The sequence below is a fragment of the Tympanuchus pallidicinctus genome, unplaced genomic scaffold, assembly GCF_026119805.1.
Source record: "Tympanuchus pallidicinctus isolate F22 unplaced genomic scaffold, pur_lepc_1.0 scaffold22, whole genome shotgun sequence".
NCBI classification, from domain to species: Eukaryota; Metazoa; Chordata; class Aves; order Galliformes; family Phasianidae; genus Tympanuchus; species Tympanuchus pallidicinctus.
Window position 1 is genome coordinate 29,071,071 of NW_026294739.1, and position 27,378 is coordinate 29,098,448.

At 35.8% G+C, this 27,378-nt stretch overlaps 1 protein-coding gene across 1 annotated transcript in view; it reads right to left on the minus strand.

The window, feature by feature from the left end:
- WWOX (WW domain containing oxidoreductase) overlaps positions 1-27,378 on the minus strand; it is a 467,162-nt gene that overhangs the window by 421,422 nt on the left and 18,362 nt on the right. The window contains exon 5 of the mRNA XM_052686450.1: positions 21,873-21,979. Within this exon, the coding sequence (XP_052542410.1) occupies positions 21,873-21,979 (107 nt within the window). The remainder of the gene's footprint in view (positions 1-21,872; positions 21,980-27,378) is intronic.

Here is a 27,378-nt window from a genome sequence, read left to right on the forward strand (position 1 = left end):
GTACTTGTATTTCATTTGAAGATATTATAAAACCTCTTATCTAAAATTTTAAAGGAAAAACACATGTAGAACATCCTAGCACATCAGTAAAATACCTAACTTTGAGTTTTGTTAATATTCCCAGATTTCCAGTTCTGATCACAGCAAAGCATGAGCATTCCTGTAGCAGAAATCATGCTCCCAAACAGCGTGAATTAAAGCAGAGAAAGTTATCATGCTCTAATCACCATTCTGAATCAATATCAATTTACTTTTGAGACACTGCCTTTAATAATAAGAAAAGATGACGTGGAACAAATCCAGTTCTGGATAAATTCAGGATGATTAGAGATGTAAGCTTATATTTGTCTCATTTTAAACCATTTCCATAGGATGTCACTATTGCTCCTCATCAGCGTGAGTAACGTGAGTAACGGACCTGGCTAGTCCAGTATTCTGCCCTCCAGAAGGCAACACGAGGCAGATATACAGGTTTTCTTTTCTTGTTGTTTTTATAAATAAGATTACAATAAACACTTATCAGTCTCAGTTGACCTATTACAAGCTTTATATTTACTGACCAAAAAAAGAGTTAAAATCTGTTACGGTCCTTCCACCTTGGAAAACAAGAACACTAACAGACCTAGAAATAGCAATGTTACTGCCAGCTCATTATGCCTACTGAAGGAGCACACGCTTCATCGAAAGGCACTGAAGTATCCTCTCCCTTAACTTCCTACATTTGCACCCTTCAGGGCTATATAATTTCTTTCCCAGATTTTCAGGCCATTCGATAGGTTTCATTCTAACAACATAGTGACATCTCGTGGTGATATTCAGAAATCCTAGCTCAGGCACATCAGCTTGCTTTCCTATGAAACAGCTCACAAGTCTACTGCTTCCTAACACAATCCAAACCCTACCAACATCTATTGCTGTAGTCAGCTGTCACTGCTGTATGAAATGGAATCAGAGATCCCACGATTCAGCTCTTACAGTCATCCCTGAAGAGAACCCTACATTTCTCTGTCTTCAGCAAATCAGTCCTCCACCACTGCTGTGTAGCAACCACATACTTAATAAAAGTTTTCAGCTGGGAAGTAACTTCTCAGAACCGTGCATTCCTAGCAAAAATCCTAGCAAGAAAAAAAATTACATCAATAAGAAGAAATATTATCTAAACTACAGTAGACCAAATTTAGCCTTGGCATACTAAGCAGTCAAACTGAACTTACTTAGCCAACAGTAGTCTTGAGTCCACTCACGCTTAATTGTACTTTCAAAACTGACTTTCTATAAGTAGCTCAATGTTAGTAGTTCAATGTTTCAGTTCTGATTAGTCAGCACATTATGTAGAACATCCTTCTGGATGATCTTTTTCAAAGTTGTATTTTGAAGCTTTTCTTTATGCTTTTTTATTGTAGAGAAGGTTCTTATTGTTAACAAATTAGAAAAGGTAATAAAGAAGGATGCTTTGTTGGGCACTCACCCCCACCCGCCTTTTTAGGATTTTATAGTAAATATTTCTTGTTACAAAACTTATGTGAATGTTTTATACTGTCCTTTTCCCCATTAGTACTGCTTAACAGATAGTGACACTGAACTATATATATTTGTGAAGTGCTGTACCTAAAACAAGGCATCATCAGCAGAAAACAGAAAAGAAAATTTCCCTTCTTCCATTACCATATATGCAGTGTAACAATAATGAAGACCAGGTGCACACATGTGTGAGTTATTTTATACAAGAACAGCAAAACTGTCACTGTGGTCAGCAGTCTGTGAAGAATATAAACTAGAAAAATTACAATGTTGCAGAGGAAAAACCCCTAAAGTAATTACTGAAGTTTATTTAGCAGAATATGCACCTTTGTTGCTATTCAGGTATTAGTGTTACAGTTTGCGTTCTCCAATATTTCAAACAACTGCCATCTCCTACCTCGCAGTTTAAGCCAATTATGTTAGCTTCTATAGTGCTTGAGACTGAACTTAAAGCCAACAGGAAAATACTCCGTGTCAACAACCCACTGATCCCAGATATAATACCTCTGTTGTTCTGCCCTGGGTTTTCCAGAAGAGCCATTCAAAACGACGCACGATGGGCCCACTGCTCTAAAAATGCAGAAATCAATTTCCATTCACAAAATGAGGGATGTAATAACGCTCCTGCAACTTCACTGAGAAAGCTCTGCATCTTGCAATACAATGATTTTTCACAGTTGCAAGGCACAGCTTAAAACCGAGAGGAATCAAAATCCATAGAGCATATAATCACCCATTGCTTTTGAAGGGCCACAAGAACTATAAGGCCATCTGATCACTGTTCTGGCATCACTCTGCGATGGACACCTGTAAGAAGTTCTGTAACAGGCACGAGCAGAAATGCTAAAGAAGCCAACAACAGAAACATCCTGTTGTCACAAAATAAAGCATACTGAAGTTTGGCCAAGAGCCTTATCAATGACAAAACTGAATTCTATTCTTTTGCACTGGGTTAATCATCTCTCTCCCAGAATAAATCACTTTTATTGTTTTTTAACTCCCACTGTATACATCTCTGTATTTATTCTTGAAAATGCTGCTATACTGCAATCTTAGTAAAGTCCTGCAAAACTGCTACCAGCAACCAGAGCTCCAAGCACACTTCAAATGGTTGAAGGCATTCGCTTGTTGCTTTACACTTTCCCACACCTTGCTGTAGTTTAGATCATCCTTAACTATCAAAATTCACATCAAGTTTAAGGAGTCTAAAAACAACCAGATCAGGAATTTTTAAAAAGCCTCAGAAATTCTCTAGGCCAACTCCCTTTCAAGTGCCCATGGAATCAATCAGTTTCTTTATCAATAAAGGAAAATTAGAAAAAAAACAACAGATGCAAACATATGATGTCAGAGGCTGAAACCAAAAGAAAACATGACAAAGCCAGCTGTAAAAATAGTCAGAGAAAGAAAAGTGGTCACAGAGGAGTTAAAAAAAGCCCACATAAATTATAAAGCATATATTATAGCTTCTCATTTCAGGCGTGATACCACAAATCTTAATCATGCAAAGAACTGCTTTGTTTCCTCATCAAAAGATAGGGAACTAGAGGGAAGTTTTAGCTCATTTAGCTCATTGTTAATGACAGTGCAAGAATTCTTTCATCAAAATAATTTAAAGTAATGTATTCATTCCTTTATATCTAATTAAAAATATCCTGGAGGGTAAATCCAGATAAACCCGCAGTCACCTTGGTGCAGATAGGTTAGGTCTCAATATGCAAACTCCACAGGCTTCTGAACACAGGATGAGAGAGAGGATACAGAAAGTCTGTGCAAAAGAATCTGCACCAACTCGCCACACAAAACAGTTCTGCCAAGGCACATTCCTTATAAGTGTGGGACTTGGTGATAAGAGGAAAGGGGGAAATCGTGATTATTCAAATTCCCTGATCATTTCCCTGCTCCAGAAGTTGACACTGAATGGGAATGAAAGAAAAATTGCACGTAATTCCAGTACTGCTCATCACTGGAAGAAAAAAGAAATGCCTTCCAAGTCCATTTGAGGCTTCACATGCCCAATCCAGTGACTGAGTAACTGAACCAGACATGATCTGAAACAGGTTCAAAAACATGGTTAAACTATTTGTGGTGCAATGTTGATTCCTCTATTTTCTACAACCAAGTGGCCTTTTCACAAATTAGCAATGTGTAGAGGACAGGCTATGCTGAAATACAGAAGCTGAAGGGAAAAGGTAACAGTAAGCTAATTTCTCAAATAGACCAAACACCATGAAATACTAAAACTATATTTTCTCTTTAAAAGTGATCCTGAAACCCCTTCTCTGGATGGCAATGTTTCCACTACACTTCTGCAAACAAAACTCTACTTTTTTGGTAATACGTTTCTTAAGATGTACAGAGATATTTATTCAACTAAACAGCTCAAGTAGCTCAACTAGATTAAAGTACAAATATGCATTCTGGCATGTTTGCACGTATATAATTTCCAAGGTTTTTGTGGGTGCCTGTCAGGAAGGCTCTAGAGTCATGTTTATGTTGGCCAACAACCTAAACAAGTTGGCAAGACAACTACCTTGGTGTGGCTCTGAGCTGTTAATTAAGTTTAGATGTATTATGAAATCATACTCTTACAAGCTGTTTATGCAAACTAAACAGGAGGAAGGACTGGAAAGCAGCTCCCAGGTCTGAAATCATGACCATCAGATATCATCTCTTAGAGAGATAGATCGCACAATAATAAGTTTTGTGTTCAAGCAATGAAAACATCAAATAAAATGTTTAGTTACTGCATCTTATGGAAAGGATTAATATTAGAGATCTGAAATTGCTAATCTAGTTTCATCTATTTTACCTTCTCTTGTAACATTCCAGAAATTTGACATTTTAATAATCATTACTACTTTTTTTTTTTTATTCCTCTTCAGCAATTCCAGAGCATTATTGCCTTCAACTAAGGCAGCTGAAGTGTTCCTAAAGACTACAGTATTCACCTTTCTCCTTCACAAAATATTATCTATGGTGCCTATTTCTTGTCTTGCACAGTGTTCATCATTTCATAGATTAAATCCAAGACCTTCTGAATATCTGATTTTTCTACAATTGCAGAAGTCAGGCATTATTTCATAACTACAACACACTGTGATACATCATTGATATAAAACTCAGCTACTACATTTCAAAGGCATTTATTTCTTTTTATTTCCAGGTGATCTCCACCAATCACTGTACCTACCCACGGGTATCATTTTCTGCTTTTTCTGAGAGTAGCAATACAGAAATAAATAACGGATTTTTAGAATTTGTATTACAAAACTGACCACAGGCCATTTCTCCTAACAGGTGACCATTTCTCTGCACATCGTTCTAAACAGCAGCCCCAGAAGCAGTTATATGTATTTTAAAGTATTGCTTTAAATATATCATTCCTCAGACTTTTAAAAGGTAAATGAAAAGGTAAATGAAAATTTATGTAGTTACACACCAGCAAAGTACCAAGAGAAAGACAGAAACACAATACAAACACAAAACAATTTACTTGATTATAAAGGCTATAAATCAATTATTTGCTTTCCTACAATACTCTAAACAAAGACTGTGGCCACTATCAAAAAAGGGCTTCTGACCTTTTCGATATTTTCCACTTCACTATGGAAATTTGCCCCCTCATCCATCTTTTTCATTCTTTTCAGCTTCAGATCTTTAATTAGCCTGTATTCCTACTTGGAATGCTGAAATCCCCTCTCATTTGGTGTGATACTGTCCCTTCCACTGTACTGTCCCAGAAGCTCAGAGGCTGGGAGCTGGAGTAGGAGGATCTAAGAAGGTAACCTTGATTAAAAGAGCTGTGCACCTTTCCCACCTGATAAATGCTTTTGTTAACTCAAAATTTACCATCACTTACCTTAATTATAAACAGAAATAAGTATAAAAAATGGTATTTTACTCTTCATAACTTCTCTCTATAAAAATGTTGTATCAGTCATTTACTGCTTTAGCTCATTATTAAATTTGAAGGGACTTGCTTCTCAGGAACTCTAATAGGGTGTTTTTGTAGCAGGAGTGCACAACAGATATTGTTTTTTTTTTCATGACATTCAAAAATAATTGAATCCATTGTCAAAATATAAAGAACATTAAACAGATTTCAATTCCTTTACAAAAGCATTTCAAGCGAGGGAACAGGGAGTGAAGGTTATCTAAGGTTTGTCATCTCTTAATTTCAATTGTGTCAATTTAACACTAAATTCACTAAATCAGTATGAAGCAGCACACACAGAAGTGCCTTATGTGCACCAGATGACTTCTGTGTCATTCAGATAAAGAACGGGTACACGCTGCTGACCAGGATCACTACCAGCAATACTCTGCACTGCCGTTCCACTGCTTTTGCATCACTGAAACTCATCCTCTTAAAACATAAACAAACTGCTCATTCGCAAAAGTGAGATTCACCAAGTTAAAAAATTAAGTTGTACAGATCAGAAATGTAATCACGGGAGACAAGCTCTGAGAGTTTTTCAATCACTGTGGGGCTGCATCAATTTAAAGTCATGTTACATTAAAGAGAAAAACGCCTGGGAAAGTCTCCCAGTTGTCACTTTAGATTAGATTTGTTGTTGTTATCAGACTGTGCATTTTGTAGGCTTTTTTACATTTTAAAGCCATTGCCTCATGCAGCCACACAGTGCATAAAGAAACATGTAACATGCAGCTTCTCAATCAGATTGCCTAGAGATTAGGATTCCACACAAATTAACTGCTGTCTACGTACAAAAAAAGCACGCCTGTTAACACTTGAACTTTAGCAACTTTAGAGCTACAGGGTAGCAACCCAGTCTAACCTTCCCACATTTTCCTTTTTTCTCATCCAAGTAGCTCCAGCTACCAAGAGAAGTTCTGTCATTTATGTTCACAGAGAGGTCAACAGAAATCTGTAGTTCTTCCAAAAATAAAAGTAAACATTCATTCTATCAAGACCTGCTGTTAATAGCTGTCTAAACTGCATTTTTTTGTCATCTAGGTTTTCATCTAGACATTGGAACAGGTTTACTTGTGTAAATATTACATTAGGATGGTTCTCAGAATTAGGCTTCCACTAAACACTATCCAGAAGATGCAAGATTTGCCTTCATGAAAATAAAACCAAAGAATTTTAGTTCATTTCTGTATGAATTCAAGCTGATCTCTGATTTACTATAATTACTCTGATAGTCAAGCTGTCATATAAAGGATTCCTAAACATTATTGTATGCAAATTACCAAATACTTTCTCTCATCGACAAGTGCAGCAAAATCACTGAATATGTTGCAAGACATTACTACTTGAAGAAAATATTCAAACTAAGATTCACAGAGCACAGTGATTTTATTTGAGTTGCATAAAAGCATTTTGAGTACTGCCGTTATAGCTTCTAAGAGGAAGTATGACTTTTCTCTGAGTTATTAAAAAGCACTCATAGTGCTTTCTGCTTTTCCACTTCATTTTTTGAAGTCACAATACATTTACCGTTTTGATCAGACCTCAACAGTATGTGGAAATTAATTTATTTGAAGTCATCTGGATTTTCATACTAGTGAAGACCGACTTCCCACTACTAAACTGCTACTGTGAGAGTTTCACATGTGGCCTGAAACTCTTCTCCCATCTCTGCAGGCATTCATGGCCAGGCTAAATGGGATCTTGGGCAGCCTGATCTAGAAGCTGGTAATTCTACCCATGGCAGAGGGATAGGAAGTGGACAATCTTCAAGGTCCCTTCCAACCTAGAGCCATTCTTTGATTCTGTGATTTAGCACACAGTAGCTGGGTATTACAATGAAAATGGCACTCCCAGTCTTTCCAGTCACTAAAGGGGTGCCAAGGCGAGCCAAACAAATCCAATCTCTAAGGAAGACCTTTCCTCTCCAAGGAAAGGCAATGCACCAGCATCATGTGGCATTTAAAAGTTTACTACATGAAACCTGCCACAGGTATGGAAAAGTAGTCCAGAGATTGACACGTAAGATTAGGTAAGTCACAAATAAGCAAGCTTTGGGCTCATGCCAGTAGTTCTGAAGGTGGACTTGAAGCCTTGTACAGACCACCAAAAGTAAGAACAATCTTATCCCGAAGCATGACAGCTGTAACAAGTTGTGTCTTGGAATAATGCATCTTCAATCTAACACCATAGTCCTAAATCTGTTCTGGTTCTACAAATGCCTCCAGTTATTTCATTTTTTATCACTGAAGAAAATGGAATAAAAAGTATTTCATACTTAACACCAAACAGACCACGTTATCCCAGAAGACGTGTTTAAATAATTTAGCTGTTAAAAGAATCTTTAACCATAAATGTACTAAATTCGAGCACAAAAGATTAACTACAAAAGAAATTAACACTGCCTTAGGAAGGAGAGATAACATTTTTCTAAAGCATTTCTAAAGCTTTTTGATATGCTGGTTTTTAGAATTATATCTGCAGAGAACTAATATTTTTAAATGAGACTTTCAGAGCTGCTCAAATTTCAAAGTAACATTTGTGCAAGTTGGAGAATTCGGTAGAACATGCTCAGCCTCCATTAAAAAAAACCTATTTTCTTAAAAGACCATATGCCTATGAATCAATTGATCAACAATCATACTCCAATTAATATTAATCTTAAAAAAAAATGCCACTCCTGCTTCTACCAACAACTTTGTCACATCATATCAAAGCGTAATAGCACTTTCTCCCCTCAACAACTTCAGTTTCCGGGGTTTTATCACGAGTCGAAGCAGTCTGTTTGCATTCTCCAATACAAACTGACAATCTAGTGATACAGTACATTAAAAATTCTCTGTAGTATTGACTGCCTGAAGCTGATGCTCCCTTGCTAAATGCAGCACAGTTCAATTAACAGCTCTTCAATATACAATTTAATTTTTCTTTCATCTTGATCCACAGCTGAGCTTGAAATGAGGAATGCTGGAATAGATGTACTTTAAATATTGAAGCAAGTCTTTATAAGTAAATCTATCAAACCTGTAATGATTTCTGTCATAACACTATCAAATAGATGAACCTGAGTGTCTGGGATTCTCAGGTTTCTGCATTGTTTTTCTCAGTCTTAGCAGGGCTTTAAATTGTTTTTCCAACAGCTCCCCTAGAAACAGATAAGCTTCTCTTTTATTTCAGTTCTCTTTGGAAATAGAACACTTTTACAAAGCTGAAGCTAAAAAAAAAAAAAAAAAAAAAAAAGACTTTCAGATGTAAAAATCCAACTTATCACTTATTGCCCTAAAAGTGACTCTAGAACTTTCTATATTTCTCTCATTGTTCCAATAGGCAATCAGAGAACTCCATGGCACCAGTTCCCACTACGGAGTCGACACACAACTGGGAGGCAACTGATTCTGGACTGAAAATTAAATAGTAATTGTTTCCCATACATACCCACACATTTTTTCTGCTACAGTATGAATATACACAGTACGTTCTGTTTCCTCTAGATATTTATGCTATTTTAACAGGAAAATTTAAGGTTAATTTAACCAGGACAGAATGAAATATTGCATTTCAAAGTTACTCTAAGTGGGACTCTGCTGAAAGAAGCTATTAATATCTCCTATAGTGTGTATGCTCAAGGAAACGTTGCGAATCAGCTCATTTCTCCTAGGTATCCTACACAGCTCTCAAAATGGTAGGATTTACTACTGTTCATCAGAAAGGAAAACACTCCAAGCTAAAGGCATTTTCTACTCCTTAAACACATTCGCAGAAAAACAAACTTGACAACACTTACTGCCTTAGGTATCAGCACTGACGTGGATGTCTACCAAGCTGGAGACAAGCTCAGTAAGAGAGGCTTCACACAGCTCACATGAGCACCATGAGAAGTACAGCAATCAGTTTCAGATGAATTCAGTCAAACTGCCTTTTCCCACGTGATACATTAATGCACGGTGAAATAAATAGGTGTACCACGTTTGTTTCCATGTTTATAATGGTATGAGTTGAGATTCTGAGCTTTTATTAGTTGTTACACTTTGTACTCTTAATTATTTTATCTGCATTGGCACTTCAATGTTACAGGATATGTCGACTGGTCTGCTTATCAACACTATTAGCTTTTTCCCTTCAATTCTAGTTCTACATTTAAAATATGCAACTCAGTACTCTATTTTAAATTGTCAGTGAAATAACATTCTGCATTTACAGTAATTAACTCATCATTACTTTGAATAACTACACTAATTGGTATGCTCTACAAACCTGCAACGCTGCAGAATTAAAAATAAACATAACAAAGATATAATTTACAGCTAATCTATACTTACAATTAAAGTTAGTTTCAAGATTTATTTCATTCTATTATTTTTTATTAGCTACAACAGATAGTAAATGGGGTGTACCACGTTCTGCTTTGCAAACACCTAGATTATAAAACATAATTACACAAATTAATTAGAAATGAGTATATACATTCATGTCTTTGTTTGTAACCATATCATATTAAACATGACTACATTTATGAGCAGTTCCTAAAAATGATAAAATAGTACGACCAAGTACAACTTTAAAGTTCCCTGACCACACAGGCATAAACATCACCTGGAACAGAGTTCACTACCACACAAATTCTCCTGACCTCCCATTTTGACCTTGCAGGTAGGTGAGCATACAGGCTGTTCCTCAGCACAGTGGACTAGCATTTCTACAGGAACTCCAAGCATTCAGGGCACCACATCTGAACACAAGTCCTGCCTGAAGCTCTCCCTCATTGCTTTCCGTACTTTCTTTCCCACCTCTTCACGAGGGCTCATGGATGTCTAACGAAGCTTCAGTTCCCTTCAGTTCTGTCAACTTACCCTTTCACCAAGTTCAATACTTACATCTATCTGTAAGCAAAACTATGCCAAAATACCCCCAAATATTCCTTTCATTGAATTAATTCAGTATTTCTATTTGATGGGTAATGTTTACTCTAGAACTTAAAGAGTGCATCTCAGTGATCTCGAATCACAAGTGAGGAACAAGTTCAATGAATTATTACTACTTTTTATCCATGACAGAAAGTTACAGTCCGAGTAACAAAGCTTGTGCAAAACGATGCGCTATCTGTATTAGGATAAATTAATAGAGACTTAGAGCAGACATTGAACCATTTAGATTGCATTTTCAATTTCTCCTCATAAATATTCTCTCACAAATAGGGTACTAATAAGGGAAGAAGTTACAGTTTAAAAAACACTAGAAAAGGACATATTTCCTCATTGCACAGGTAGCATCATATCCAACCCACTCCACCTCAGAGCTCTTACAGGGCAAGTATAAAGTAAAAGCCAAAATTAATATTTAACATGACAAATGCTGTTTAAATGTAATGCATGCTTTCCACTAGCACTAACGGGAAAGCACACACGTGAAGCATTTCCTTCCAAGATATAAAAGAGAAAGTAACAACAAAGATTTTTAAATTGCTTTGCTTCATAATGAAGGAGTAGTTGTATCTGGCATGCACTCCCTCAACACAGCTGTAATAAATCTCAGTAACATCACTTCAGAGTTGTTGGTTGTGTTTTTCAAAAAAGCACCCAACAAGCAGAGCAGAGTACAATCACCTTTCCATGTCTGATGTTTAACAACACAAATTATCTCAGATATTGACAGGTATCTCTGCGCTTGCAAATTACATGGAGAAAAACGCATATAGGAATACAACTAAAATACGACCTGCTACAAAAACATTCATGCACATGGATATTTAGGGTCTGACCCAAACACTTCAAGGAAACCTAAAATTAGTGTATTCAGCAGGCTTTGGAGATAGAACTTCCAATGATGGAAGACAGAACTTCTTTTAAACAGAAGCACCATATGTATTTTCAGCAGAAAGGTACTTCTTTCCTCATGCCTTAACCAACAGAGTTAAATTATCTGACAGTAAATCACTTTATTCATCCAGACTGGGTCAGACCAAAGTTTCAACATTTCTTGTGTGAACCTACCTAAACAATCACAACCACTCAGATCTCACTTGAACCAACTGCTCCTTTGACACACAATAAACAATAGTTCTTATCACACACAGCTGGAAGTGTGATTTCAAGGAAAGTCCAGTATTCTTCTTCCCCCAACTAATACCTTCCAAAGAAAGTAAGAACAAAAGAAGGAGACTAAAGGATGAGTAGAAACTAGAAAGAACAGAAAATTAAGCAAAACATAATGCATTGGCTTCACAGTAATAAAAGACTTTGAAATGCCATGGATAAGCACACTAATTTATAGTGCATTCTGAGCATTCAACTTAACAAGTCTACTTTCTAAGTTTTCTGTATTATTGTTGAACTCAATCTAAGGTGGTTTTATATCATTTATGATGCTCTGTAGCAAAATGAGCCAGACAATTATCTTCAATTTTATATGCTATTGTGGATGATGAACCAAACCTGTGCACCTTTTATGCCGTGTCATTAGTCACTTGTCACAATAAAAATAAAATTTACAAAGACTCCTAGTAACCCAGCAATTCTCTTCTTCGTAACATCCTGGAGTTGTTGTTTGCCATTCTGCTATATGCAATGCTACAGAAACATTGATAAAAACATGAACATTTTTGTTTTTAATCAGCAAGCATTCATCAAACATTATTACACACTGGCAGCACCACATATGCATGCAGTACAATTTCAGAAGCAGGAAGAAAATGCCACTCTACATTTTCTTCCCCATACAGATCTCAACCAAAAAAAAGTTCCTCTACTTTGAAGGACTCATATTGAGAGGCTTTTTACAGTCCTAAGACAGCAAATCTCAATGAAACAAATTATTCACATTTCAGATTGTGCGCAGTCTGCAATCAAACTAAAATCTCTGGGGTCCAAAAACAATTATAACTCCAATAACTCTATAAAACATAATTGCTGAGGTATCTCTTTGTTTTGGTCTTAGTTTCTGAGCAGCTTCAAGACCTAAAGGACCATTATACCTTCCTGAGTAACAAGGAATCCAAGGAAAGAACAATACATGCTAGATTAGCAACAGGTTTGTGTTTCGCTTGACAAACATAGTTACCTTTTACCACAAAGCATTCAGTTTCTTCAGCAAGTTGCTGCAAGACTGATGACCATTCAGTTATTATCAGATAAACATCCTGTTTAATGCTATCAGATATCCCGTTCTGTTCACTTGTAATAACTCCTAAAACTGATTTTTCTCTGTGAAAATCAATTACATGAAAATCTTTGAAATCCTGAATATAAGTGTATTTTGTTTACTTTTTTATAAAATTAAAGCAAAGCACCAATTTGAGGACAAAATGACCCATTGGGTTTCACCATGACTTTCATAAAAATTATCACAGTACATATTAAATAGTTAGCAAGACAGAATGCTGCCTGTTTGTTTTAAAATGCAGAGAATGAAACTCATTGCACAAGCAAAAGAGGGCCAATAATATAATTGCAACACTATGGCTGTATAGTCTGAGTTAATGCTGTTATTTGACATTGCAAGGCTATGCTCTCTCCCATGAGCCTCAATGAAGACAAGGTTCACTCTAATTGGTTTCAAAGCACAACCCACCAACAACAGCCTTCCTCAAGACCAGGAATGGTAATTTCCACACGACTGTAAATAGTGTTTGCAAACAATACAAACATGGTAATAAGAGGCTAGGTGGGTAATTAATGTGGTTACAAAGCAGCTTATTTGCATTTTTATTTAAAACTGCCTTCTTTAAAAAGCAGCTCAGATTTCTTTCTGCAAAAGGAGCCTTGGTTAAGGAATAGAGCAGTAATTACTCTCTTTAGGGGTTCTTTTATACATCCTTTAGGGAATTAGAATGAAAAGATAAGCAGAATTATAAAGGGAATCATGTAAAATATGAAATGCACTATAAACACTTAGTACTGTATTTACCATAAGCTAAGCTTGTCTTCTCCATTAATGGAATATATTACAAGCTTCTGTTACAATCAGATTAATTGTAAAGATGGTTTTAAAAAAAAAAATATCATAACCAGTCACTTTAATTCCCTTTCTACACACCTCGAACTTGCAGTTAGAAAGAAGCTACTGATAACACAACCCAGTCTATGTAAGAATGTATCTACCTGGACCCTATCAAATAGGAGTTTTCAACGTCAGCAATGCAACACAGTTCTGGATGATAGATTCTGGGAGAGAAAGGATCAGACAGGAACCAAACCCAGGTCACACTAGTGTAAGTAGAGTACCAAGAACACCAAACCTCTCTTCACCCTACGAGTTAAAAGGGACAAAGACTATGATTTGTTTCAAGATAGGTATCTAGAGAGATTTTTAACTATGTTGAGCAAGTAGCATTGAGCACAGTTGTAGAGTAAGCATAAAATGCAGTTTTAAAGTGAGGGAGGGAGTGACCCAAGATTTGTATTAAAAAGCTAATACGGCATTTAAACAGTATCATTACAAAGCTTTACTCGTGGTAGGGATTTTGTGACCCATAGCTCAAGATTAAGAGCAGCATGGCTGTGCTGAAGAAACCAACTGCACGAAGAAATCACCTCAACATTTCCACTGACATTTCTGAAGAAAAAGATACTGGTAAGACACTGACATCGTTCAAAATTACATTTTAAACTATGTATGAATTCATACATTAGCGCAAAATTCCAATCCAACCTAGAAACACAAGCTTAAAGACAGAATATAAACTATGTGTTCCATACCATTTATTCACCACTTTAATCATATTCTCACAATTTCTTCCATAAAGTAGAAAAAGGTAAAGAAATTCATCTTTTTTTTTTATTATTATTTCCTAGACACGTAAAGAACTCAGTTGAGTTCTTGAACCACTTCAAACTCCCTTCCACATTTTGCCAGACATTACTAACCTTTCTCCTGCATTTATTATGTTACCATCATCTGAGAAGTAATCATTCCTAAAAAAAAAAATTTAAAATGACCATTCATCAATGTCTGTTTATGAATATTTCCTTAATTCTCATTTATTAAATTAGAGCAGAGATCTGAGAACTCAGATTTAGTACTAAATTCTTTGCTTGCCAGCAGCACAATGGAAATCAATGCAACTGTGCAGGGTAGTGAGTACAACATGTAAGGAAAAGCAAAACTCTGCAAAGTACAGAACTGAAAGGGGTACCATGCAATTCTCCTGTACGTTACCACACACATGCAAATACCAAAAAAATCCATTTTTCACTGAGTATGTTCTAGCAAAACAAAAAAAATTTCATTTCTGGAGACATTTTCATGTAGATAAAAGCCAAAATACAACTACTCTTTTGAGAACTCTTCCTTTTTTAATCCACTTTCAGACATACAATGCATTACTATAAATCATAAATATCAAGTATATGAGAATCAAAATACTTCCAAGTTCCTATTACCAAATTGAGAAATTAAACATGTATCATATTAATTAAACATTTTTAATTTATCCATATTTACTGGAAATATGAGTCACATGAATTCTTAAATGCTTGGCAAACGTATACCAAATCCTTAAAGCCTCTGGCATTCACTCACACTGACCAGCAGCCTGCTTTACATTTTACAAACATAATTACTTTAAGATATCAGTGCATTTATCTGGACTGTAAAACCCTGCCTGTCGTACAGCAATGGTGTGGGGCTAACTCAGATGAGAACATAGGCATGGGGCCATTCAGCTGCAGCCAGTGCATCAACTCTTGTGCAAGTGACATCAGTATTCAGAAGGACGCCTATCCTTGAAAGTTAGGGACTTAACACATCTGCTATATAATTCAGACACTGTTTTACAGTGGTTTCATTGCTAACCATAAAAACAGTAACAGTGGAACTGTATAAACAAAACTGAACAGTGTTTTTACTGTAAAACATGCATGTAATATAAATATTTGCCTTTCCCTTTTCTCAGCATCTGTAATGAGAGCAAATTCATGCCATATGTTTATAGTGTACAAAAAATAGATCTTAACAATCCATCCATGCAAACGTTGGTTAAACTGTTTAATGTTTTTAACTGGGAGTTTTTCAAAACATGAATTTCCTCCCAAATCACTCAAAAGCTTCAAGCTCTTGTCAGTGGCTGCACTCAGTCATTTGCTGCAGTTTTTAGACAAATCTGGCAGAAGCAGCTGAAGATCATAGATCTCTCACAGATGAGAAGATCAAAAGCTCTGACAGGTGAGACATTCCATGTGGATAGCTACAGACCCAACATACACCTGCACACTGGAACAAATTGCCACCTCATAACACATCAGGAGACTTCAAAATGCTACACCAACTGCTTACCAGCACCTTAGTGCCTTACCAGCTCTAACAGTGTAATAGCAGACTGTACTATACTCAGTTTTGATCAGTGCTGCGTATACATGCTACTTCTGCTTCAAATTATGTCTATTATTTAATAGTCTACTTTCCACCTGCACCCAGAAAATAACTTTGCAACACACATCCCTTTCACAAGGTGTCTCAGTTGAGCACATTCCACCCAGGAACTTACTGAACTCCTTAACATTAAGGCCAAAATCATTCCCACTGCTCTCAACCAGTATCAGTGACAGTAACATCTAAATAAGACCAACATGATCCATTCTCTTTAGAGCAAGATGAGGGTTGATTGTATTCAAATTACAGTTAATTGAAAGATTCCTTCATTTCAAAAGAGATCTGTATCACATTCAAAAAAAAAAATCACATTCAGCAATGGCAGTAATGTGTTATTGGAGCACATACGGCCTCTTCCTACAACGGCTTTTCCCCATAGCAAGGTTTGGATAATTCCTTTTACCTTGGTGCTCCAGCATGGCCTCTATTCAGAGCACCAGAGAATGTATCCTATGCTGCAATGATGTGTGCACTAATAACATATAGCTTTGGAAGATCATTTTTAGAAACAACACTATTCTTTATAACAACGACTTTATAACACCACTATTCTTTACTACAAAAAAATAACAGTAATGGAAATAATATTTTCACAGGAATGTGTGCTCTACAGTACAACATTCAAAGAGATTATTTAAGACCTTTTATTTCGCACCCTTATGAAACTCTAATTCTGTACTCTGTACTGTGGCTCCATTCCATGCTTACACACTTCTGAAGCTGACTTCTTGACATTTTTCTATAAGCATGCGTTACTAATCAGGATGAGATGACTCCACTGTATCATCCACTTGAGCAAATTTCCAGTAACCACTTATTTTGTTTGTTCTAACAGTCACAGTATGGAAGGTATGTATTAAAGTTTGATGATCTATAGAAATAGCTCTGAAATTAACATCCAGTATATAGAAAAAGGTTTGTTTGCTTTTCTTCAAATTAGCATCCATTTCTTTTGAGAGATTAGAGTAATATTTCACAGAGCTGTTTCTATCTGTATTCATGGTACATATGTGAAGAACAGTAATCCAGAGACACCAGTGGAGCTGCAACACTACTTGGGTAATGAGACTTCCTTCCTTGAGGAGGAAAGCAGGAATACTCTACACACAAAAACTTGTGCCCACGTTCTCTGTAAGCGCACCCAATTTGCTTCTTATCTCTCTGTTCTTTGCAAAATTACAATTGGAGTACAAAGACTCAGTTATCAGGTTTTAATTTAATTCAGTTACTTAATCAGCAAGAATATAAATCACTCATTAGGTAGAGAATACTTTGGGGGAAAGCAATATAGCAAGTAGTCATGTTTACTTTGTTAGTTTTCTTCACAGCCATTCTCTCTTCTCTTGTCACATCTATACCTTGTAAGCTTCTACACATAAAAGAAATCCAAATTTTCTCTTTACATTTTAATCTCATCTTTGATGTGTAGCTGTAGGCTTAACACTGAATAACGATAACAAATGAAATATTATACTTTTTTAATGTGATATATTTAACTTGCGATTCATCTTTTAATATCTATTTCAGAGACTATTTGACAGGAATAAATAAACGAGGGCTTCCTGGCAAGAAAAACTGTGATTTATGAAACATTTTATTATTTGTTAAGAACTTTCTTGAGAATACTGCTAACACCATGAGCTATGCAGTCCTATCCCACCATCTTACTCATAGTCAATTAGAAAATTGTATCAATAATAATGTAAAACAAATTACCTAGCTTCTCTTCCTGAAGCATAGATTTCAATGTTTGTCAAAGCATCTATGTGTACAAACAGCACTGCAGTGTTTTTCATTAAGCCTTAAAGTCAATTAAGCTACGAATTGGAACAATCATTCCTTCTTTGCAAAGTATTGATATTTTTTTCTTGGCTGCTTTCAAGCCTTTTCACTACTCAAGGAGAGATTTATGTTTGACAATTTCTTTCTGATTAAAATGAATCATAACTCTAGAATTCTAATTTCCTCTTTTCTGAGCAAGAAATTATCAAACAGTTTTAAATTGATTTGGAATGTCATCTTGCATGAACAACATTCATTTTTAAGATATCAACTGTAAAGCTATACTGATCTCTCTCTTATCTGCTTTTATACACTTTCTCTTGCATTCTCTCTACACATTTAAAGACATTAAATTGTACAAGTATAATACACCTTTCTAAAAAAATTATATATGACAGACTAGCTACATCAGTTACATTAAAACATGTCACAATGCTTTACACACAAAGCAATTACCTCTCTATTTGCAACATTAGCAAAAAAATCCACTTCAGTAGGAAAATAACTGGAATACTGCATCTTGCAAATAAATGCCAGTTATCTAAAGTAATTTGCAGGTTTCTATGGCTCATCCTTGCACAAGAAGCTCAAACTTTCTATAAAGCAGCTTTTTTGACATAGATTATTAAGATCAGTTTTCTAGATTTGTCTCCAGTAGTCAAATAAGGTCAATGAAAACTTATTTTGAAATATCCAGAATAATAGAAAAAAATTGATTACTCTCATCATTCCTCCTTCTTTCTCTAAATCCTAATAGCTGGATTTTTGGTGCATGTTGCCTTCCAATTTTCACACATAACCTTACTTTTCAGCTTTTACCACGTAGTTCACTTCAAAAGTAATGCCTCCTGCAATTTCTATTGAAATAAACAACAGATACAAAGAACACAGTAACACTATTTGATAGAGAAAATTCTCTGCTACAGCATGCTATTTTCAGCATGTTCACCATCATTAATTCTGCATTTTTGCCAGCAATGAACAAGAGCTGCATGCTGCATTCATAACAATCTGTACCAGTGGAGGTGACCCATTGCTGCTGTCGCTGCTGCTGAAATTCACCACCCACTGCCTCGTTGTGCTCCATAAACATTCAGCAAGCTTTGAATGTCAATGGGTGCCATCTTTTCTGCATGGAGAAATTCAGTTTCCTCTCTTTGCTGCATCTGCACTTCCATGTCAGACACCATTTTGTCAGTCTGCCCCTCTGCTGCCATCTCTCACACGGCAACAAAATGGAATGGAATATTGGTGGAAGGTTCATCCTCTACAGCCATACCACCAACATCCACCTCTAACAGTGTGGGAAAAGATAATAAAATAGGAGGCATTACTTTCAGAGCAGACCTTGTGCAAGTTTTGTGGCTTTATTTTCATACAGATAATCAACTAGATAGTGGTACCAAATTGTAATAATGTCAGTTTATATATTTTTCAGTCTTTTGTCTTCTTGCAAAGAGCTCTAGTTACTTCTTTCATAAGGAATTACAGATGTTCCATGCGATAACAAAAGGCATAAAAAAGGAAACATTCTCTGTCAGAAATTTAAACCTCAAGTTTTAAGGCATGCTGTCCCACAGAAGAGCCAGCACAGCATGCACATGGCTTTTGGTAATATTTTTGCTATAATTACAGAAGTACCTATTTTATTTCTAACACAGTAAACTTGAAGCACTTTTAGGACAATTAGGACACTAGCATTCCACACAGCAGCAACTTTTCAAGTTGTAAAAATGTACTTCTGCATATTAGAAGAAAATTTGGGTTTGGACATTCAGTTGAAAAGCAGGCGCTTATTTAACAAATTTCTATGCTTCAACATTTTGGACAAAGACTGTATTTATAGCACAGCTCAGAAACAAATTCAATGCAAGCAGGTAGCATAACTGCTGCCAAAAACACTGAGCAAAATGAACATGAAGCTTTTTAAGGCTGCATCTTAAACAGCTTTTTTTTTTTTTTTTTTTTTTTTTTAAATTGATTCCAAATTGAAAAGTAAAGCTCAAGTAAACCCATTTCCTTTTAATTATTTTGCTTTCCCTAGGAACAAGAGAGACAAAATACTGTGGATATTTTGAAGTCCTTTATAGAACAGCTATAGCCAAACTTTGAGAATTCATCTGAACCTTATAACATATGATGTTAACATTTTTCTGGAGTCCTAATTTCAGGAAAGAATTACCTATTAATAACTTCCTGGTCTGTTCTGACATCTATAGGCTAAAAAATAATATTTTACGTCAATATTTTAATATTAGTATCAATTAACCAAATTAATCTTTGTCTCTGTTTTCAATAAACAGGGCAAGTTTTGTGTTTTCCTCAAGATTGCTTACAATTCAATGTAAATTTTAAGCTTCTTGTAATTCATCAACTAATTCTCTCCTGGTTACACATTCCAAGTAATTAAAGTTCAGTAATAACTTATTCTTTCTGCTCCAGCACCTGCATTTCATTTGTTTATTTTCCCAGAGTCATAAATCTGAAGGACTGTCAAAGTGCCATAATATTAGCGCAATAATCAAAGTTAATTAGTCCCTCTTAATAAACAACAACAAAGCCATTACAAAGATGCATTGAAGGTCTTCCAGCTACCCAGTTTACAGATGAGATTATTTTCTGAACAATTAGAATTTGAAAACTGTTAGTAAATAAGTGTAGTGTTTCTGAAGTCATTTGAAATTCAGTGATCTTCATTCAATTACAAATTCATTAACTTCTGGTGAAGCAATACAAGCTCTAAAACTAGTACTCCTAAATTCTCACAGCCTTCAAAATGCTGAAGATAAGCTTAGAATTAAGGGAGCAATGTGGTATTTTATGGTATTATACACTAAAATAAAAGAGTGCTGAGTATCTATTATCCTAAATTAAAAAAGAAAAAAATCATAGAATGGCTTGGGTTGGAAGGAATCCCAGAGATCATCTAGTTCCAATCCCATGCCACAGGCAGGTTTGCCAACCACTACAATAGATGAGGCTGCCCAGGGCTGAACACCTCCAAGGATCGGCCAGCAGAATATCTCCCAGTGCAAAGAAACAGGCAAAACTTGAAGCCTTACGCCCTACGCTCACCCATAAAGGAATTCTCTTAGGATTTCACATCTTTGAAGCAAACAAAAAGATAGCCTTAATGTGAAGGAAAAGATTGTTTTGCTTCTCAATTCTTTACTGTACATCGTTAATATCTTCTGAGCAAGAGAAAAATATCTAAAGCCAAAGATTTTGTTTCTTGAAGAAAATTGTGGTTACAAAAGTTAGCAGCATTATAAGCATTACTTGTTTAGAAAGTAAGTGCAAAACAAACAATGCTTGCTAATAAATATCTGTAGACTAACTATGTGTAAATATTAATAATACTGATGTTCCTCCATATCCTCTGGGAGCAGCCAAAATATTTTCAGAGATTGAGAAACAGAGCTAGAACATTTATCACTGTAATTCTAGCAGGACAGAAATGAAATTCCAAGAACTTGACCCTACAGTTTATTACTTAGAGCATACAGAACTGTGTCAACAGATTAACTCCTGAAGACAGCAATCAAAGCAAGCTTGGACAAAACTAGCCTTACTAGCAAGTAAATGTTTGTATAAGGAATAAATTAAGAACACTGGACACATTAAAATAAGGGCCTTAGGAGATCTCCCAAAAAATGGGAGAGGAGAGCTAAAAGGAGGAGAGAAACAAGGGAATAGAAGGCACTAAGGGGATTGTATTTGTGTAACAAAATGGAAGAAAAATAAATGAAAGAGGGAAGAGATGTGAAGGAATTGAGACAAACTACCTGCAGCAGTGGTGTTCTGCCTGATGGACAGGGAAAGGAAAAAAAACCCTTTGTTTTTTGAGAAGTATAAGAATGATTCCATGTAATCTCCTATAGTACAAAAACTACAGGCAAACAAATGGCTGTCTGATACCTCCGTGAGTACATTCTCCTTCAGCTTGTTACAGACTTTGGTTCTGGAATTACCCTGTCCTTTGAACTATGCAGTGCGCCTCAGTGGTTCTTTCAAACTTACAAAGCTTTTGTATATTCTTATATAACAATATGTCAAGCCTTACAATCCAGCACAATCATATGAAATGAAAAATCACCACCACTGAAGCAGAAGTGACCAAATAGTATATTACAAAGCAAGACAAATGCCCTTTTCCTTAGATTCTTCCATGGCAACGTAAGTACCTATTTAACTGCTTGTGCATCAAAAAAGAATCCATATACTGACAAACACAGTTTAATGTTGGACATTATAAGCATTCACTTACCCATTCCTCAAGAATGTGTTGTACAGCATCGTTGCCTCTTGACATATTTCTGCAGGCCAGGATAACGTAAGCCCCATGCAGCGCAAGAGACTTCGCCGTTTCAAAACCTACAATAAAACATTTTCCCAGTCAGAAACATATCTCAGTAACAAAAGAGAGCTATATTATTAGAAGAACAGGTGAGGCACATACTGAAGTACTCTAACACTACCTGCTGTCTGACTACAAACTTGCTGGTCACCTGGACCCAGCTGCTCCGAGTACAGAGAGAGAAGTACAGATCACTTTAAGCAGGACTACAATTGCATACGTTTTGCTCAATAGGCTTGGGAACTTCAAAACACAGATTCCAATTTCTCTTTCTACCTTCATCAGTTAACAAAGTAGAACTCTACTTAATTCCTTACTTGCTTGACTGGGAGGGATAAGCAGGAATAAGCCTGAATAGTAACACTACAAACCTGTTATGTCTGGTAAGAGCACAATGAAAGTGAAAGAGTACTGTAAGACCAAGTTCCAGGTGCTACAGATGCATTTAGCCTTTGGCTCATCAGTTTGAGAGCCACCTGTGGCAGCAGTGATCACCCAGAGGGACCAACAGTAAAAATCACATGGAGGTAATTGCTCCTTTTTCACAGCATACCCAACCTGTCAGACACTTCTGCCAAAAAGTGCAGATAAGAGAAATACCAAAGTGTCAAACCACTCCTGGGAAAGAGTTGCCCAGTTCACTCTTAGAAAATAAGGTTCTACCAAGATAGATTATAATCTACTACAGCATTTTATTATATAAGCAGTTTAAAACCTTTGCTAAGATTTTGTTCAAATGATCTGGGTACAGTAACCTCATTTTTTCACCACTTAATGCCTAACAACTTCTCACAACTGTCTCATGAATAACCAACTACGCACTTTCGATACACTGGGTACAAGATCGTAGACTAAGTGGTTCACTGGATTAACCTGATGACACAATGAAAAACTAAGCCATGAAAAAAAAAAAAATCCTTCTTTTGGGTAAACCAGTGGACATGACAGTCTGCAAGCACATTCTTTCCAAATCTGAAACAAGAGGAAAGATAATTCACATTTTACTGCAGTGCAGCATTAATGAATATCCCTTTTTTTAACTTTCACACACACAGGAAAAATATACAGTGAATTTCTAAGCCTCTTTATAAACTTGTTGGCAATACTATTAATCAGTTCTTCCCTGTTCTCAATCTGGGAACTTAATTTCTCCTTTCCAAAAAGGCACTTCAGATTAATTTCCATTTGTTAATTTGGAACTGTCTTGAATTTAATGAGATCAATTCAAACTATGGAATTATCCACCAAGAGCTGCAGCTATCCACTTTTGCATCATATGCAAACTATGCAAGTGAGCGCTGTTTTGCTGCCCAATTCATTAATGAAAAGCTGCCTAGAAGCCAGTCCAAGATAAACTTTATTTAATTAGAAAGATCTGTGACAATTTACAACAGGAGACTGATGAGTTCTTGGGAGCACAGAAAGCTTATAAAACACAGAGACTTGAGCCAGAAACTAGGTTTCTATTGGGGTGATCATGTTTGTGATCTATTCAATAGTACCACTGGGTGCCCATTTCCATGGAAAACTCTAACAATGGAACTCTTTGAAAGAAGCATAACATAACTTAATAAGTTCAAATTAGACAAGCTTAAACTAGAAAACGAAGAATCAAATTGAAATGCCCAGCAATTTAAGCATGTGAATAAGTCAAGGAGAAGAGGTATTTGTTTTAGCTTTATAATACTTAAAGCATGTTCATGTTTTCATTTTAAAATTTGTTTACCAAAAAAACCTATTAAGATAGGCTATCTCACTTTCAAAACACCCTGGAGCAACAAAACTCAGAGCATAAGATGTAACTTCCATTATAGAAACAAGAGACACCAAGACAAATTTAGACCATTTTCTGCAATTACATACTTATGGTATTTAAGTCCAAGTAATTTTCTTCCATCTCTTTTAAAGCCATTCATTGTACCAAGCAGCTTTAATTACCTGGGTAATTCACTGCATGCACATGAATTCAGCTACAGCATGTGCAAAGATTTCCTCTGTTCCTAATTCTACTTTAAGCGTATTTAATTAGAATTTTTCATATAACTGAAGTAAGACACATTGTACCACAGCACTATTAGCTAACTGTATGCTTCCTGTTTTGCACAAAAGAAAACAATGCATTCTTCACATCCTACCATATTACTAAAACTAGAGAAATGCCTGGAATATTTACTGTACTGTTATACAAAGACAGCCAGTTTAATTTGCTGGGTATGATGATGTTTAGCTAACCACACCCCGTGTCACACTTTGCACAAAATAATAAATTCCATGTCATTCTCATTTACGGTTAATAACTTGATTATAAATTAAACTGAAAATGACTGAAATTGAACTAATTACAAACTCCAAAGTCAGTTAATAATACCACTTTGATTTTTCTTGCAAAGCCAGTGACTAAAACCCTCCCTCTAGTACTTACTCCTCTTGGCTCCACCAGAGGATTGTTCTTCACCCACAGGCAGACGCATTCTGAATCTTTCCACGAAATTAAGTGCTTAAAAACCCTCTGGTTAAATTTTTAACCAGCAGTCCCTCCTTCCATTCAAAATTCAGCCACAGGTCAAGTGGTGATGGATCCATCACCACAACATTTGTTATGTTCATATTATAAATTACTAACTCATTCATACACAAACTGTATTTAGAACAGTTAGATTTGTGCAAAGAGAGAAAAATAAATCCAGGTATCCCAAACCACGCAATTACTCCAATTCAGTGACCAAATTATTAGCTTTGTTTGGGATTGCATATAACCATTATGACTTGGTCTTTCTTTCTCCTAGTTTGTGTGAAGCACAATCTTTCCAGACTGTCTACGGCATGAAAACTATCAAGAATAAGAGGCAACATGATGACTGCATCATAGAATTCACTAGGGATTAAGTTAGAACTACCTATTGAATTGCTCAGCTCTCTCAAGAGGGCAGCATTTTTAGATATGTCCTTAAAATAGATCTAAATAGTCTGAAAGCTCCTAATAAGCAGTGAAATTAATTAGCTTCACACTTTATCAAGTAACTAGGCAGGAGCTTAGAAAACTGCAATTTCAAACTAAAATTCCTGAAGTAAGATTTAGGAAGTATCTTGGTTTTCAAGCCCTTCTTATAGCTTTAGCTGTTTGTTTCTCCTGCAGAATTTAACCCTTCTTTCCTCCTTCAGTGTCACATGCATAACAGAAAGGGAGAGAAGCTTCTAAAATAGTGGAAAAGTTATCAACAGACTCATGCTGTTAAATCAAGTTCGCCAACACTATTTGTGCTTCAGCAAAATGGAGCAGTGTTTTCAACACACAGAAAACCATTTTAAAACCTAAGCCTCATACAGGGACTGAGTATTTTAAGCACAAAACCATTCAAGTTCTAGGAAGAGAAACCTTACTTGTCTGCAAGAAAATACATTAATCAAAATACACGTTCAATGTGGTTTCATACAACAAAGTTAAATCACAAATATAAACCAAACATTCAAGAAGAGTCATAGCAGGATAAATAAAAAGAGAAATTTACATAATTATGTTAAGGAAGTGCATTGTTGATGGAATAAAACAACCTCAATTCCACCCATAAGAGTAACTCACAGAGTTCAAAAGAATCCAAACACTTCTTAAAATAATTTCACTTGCAAAGTTAAAAACTTGAATATCCTCTCGTAGAGAACATACTCCATCATCACCCATTGCATATTATTTGTGAGTTTGTTATTTCAGGGGTTGTTGTTGCTGGGCTGGATTTTGGTTCTTAGTGTTTTTGTTTGTTTATTTAAAAGCATGTAAAACCTCATTAAAAACACAGCACATAAGAATCCACATGAACATTAAGGATTGCCGGTTACAAAAAACAAGGCAAATGCTTCCCCAAATGTGACAGGAGAACAATATATATGCTGGAAAACAACCACATTATATTTAAATTTTAAATACAATATATTGTTCAGCAAACATTTTCTAAAACTAAGATAAATTTCAAGCGATTACTCTGGAAATTTTGAGAGGTATGAGCTTTCTGAGGTCACTACTCCTGTTCCTTAACGAGTTCTAATTTGACACTCTGAAATGACAACCCTGTTTCAGAGCTACATTAAGTAAATACTACAGCACAGCTTTTCACATCAGCAGAGAACATTAAAGACTGATAGTAGAATTAATAAGAGCTACCTGAACAGTAAGTGTATGGGACTTCCTCCAGGCATTTAAAACCTTTCAGCCCTTTATTTACATCAAAGACTCCAGAACTGGCATCGGATTTCATTTTTCATAGTCCATGATTTTTCAACACCATACTCTCACTTTGTCTATCCACAATTGACTTCTGTCAGTGAATTTGGGGACAAATTTTCAGCTAATGGTCTCAATTAACGAGCAGTATGCATTGTTCAATTAATGCCAACTCAACATAAGCCAAATGAGTGTATGGGTCTGTCACACAGTACAACCTCCTCTATAAAACAAAGAAAATAATTCATTGACTGGAAAAGTGATCTGATGATTTATTAATTAAGGGGCACTACAGAACCCACTTACCATTAGCTTGTAGAGGACTTTGTAAAGAATTTGCAGCAGGCATTTAAATGTTTGGAAGTAGCTTTTTTAGCTTTTTTTTGTTTTGTTTTGTTTTTATTCTAAACATAGATAGGAAATTTTGAATACACAAAAAGAAATTCAGAAACATTTCAGACAGCAAGACTTTCAGCTTCTCTGCCTTCTCTGAAACACTCCACAAAACACTGGATCTGTCACTTACAGCACACATGAACAGCAGAGTTGACATCTTTCTTTCCAAAAGCTCAGTCCTCTTATTTAAAAGCCTACAGGGTTTGTTTGCCTTTAGCTTCTTAAAAATGATTTCTTCCCTTCTCGCCATTGAAAGAAGAGTTCTGGAGGCCCTGAGGTTCCTCCCATGTGCTGCATTAACAATTTCAAGCTGTCACAACTCCAGCCTTCCTTGAGCCCTATGTCACAGGCCGTCTGAATGTAAACCACAAGGAATTCCAGAAGAAAGCCTTCTTACCTTCCACTACTGTAAACATAGCAAGATCAAATAAATGAACAAAATACTTATGGAATTGAAAGTGAAATGCATTAGCCCGTGTGTTACGTGTTCCTGGTCTTTCATAGCATAGCACATTATTTATGGACTGCAGAAAAATGAAAACCAACTAATTTTGTAAGCACAAACATTTTATCTCATTAAACATTTATATTATTTTCATAGCTTTGGCCAGTTTGTTTTTCCACTTACATTGTTCACAAACTTTCACGTTATATTCTAAATTGCAGTACACATCTTTCAAGTTCTTTATAAACAGATTTGCAAAGTGAAGTTCGTTAATTTTCAGAATCCATGTGTGATTTTTTTTTTAAATATGTATATTTTTTAACACAATAAAGGCAATTCAAATCCAGTTTTACTACAAA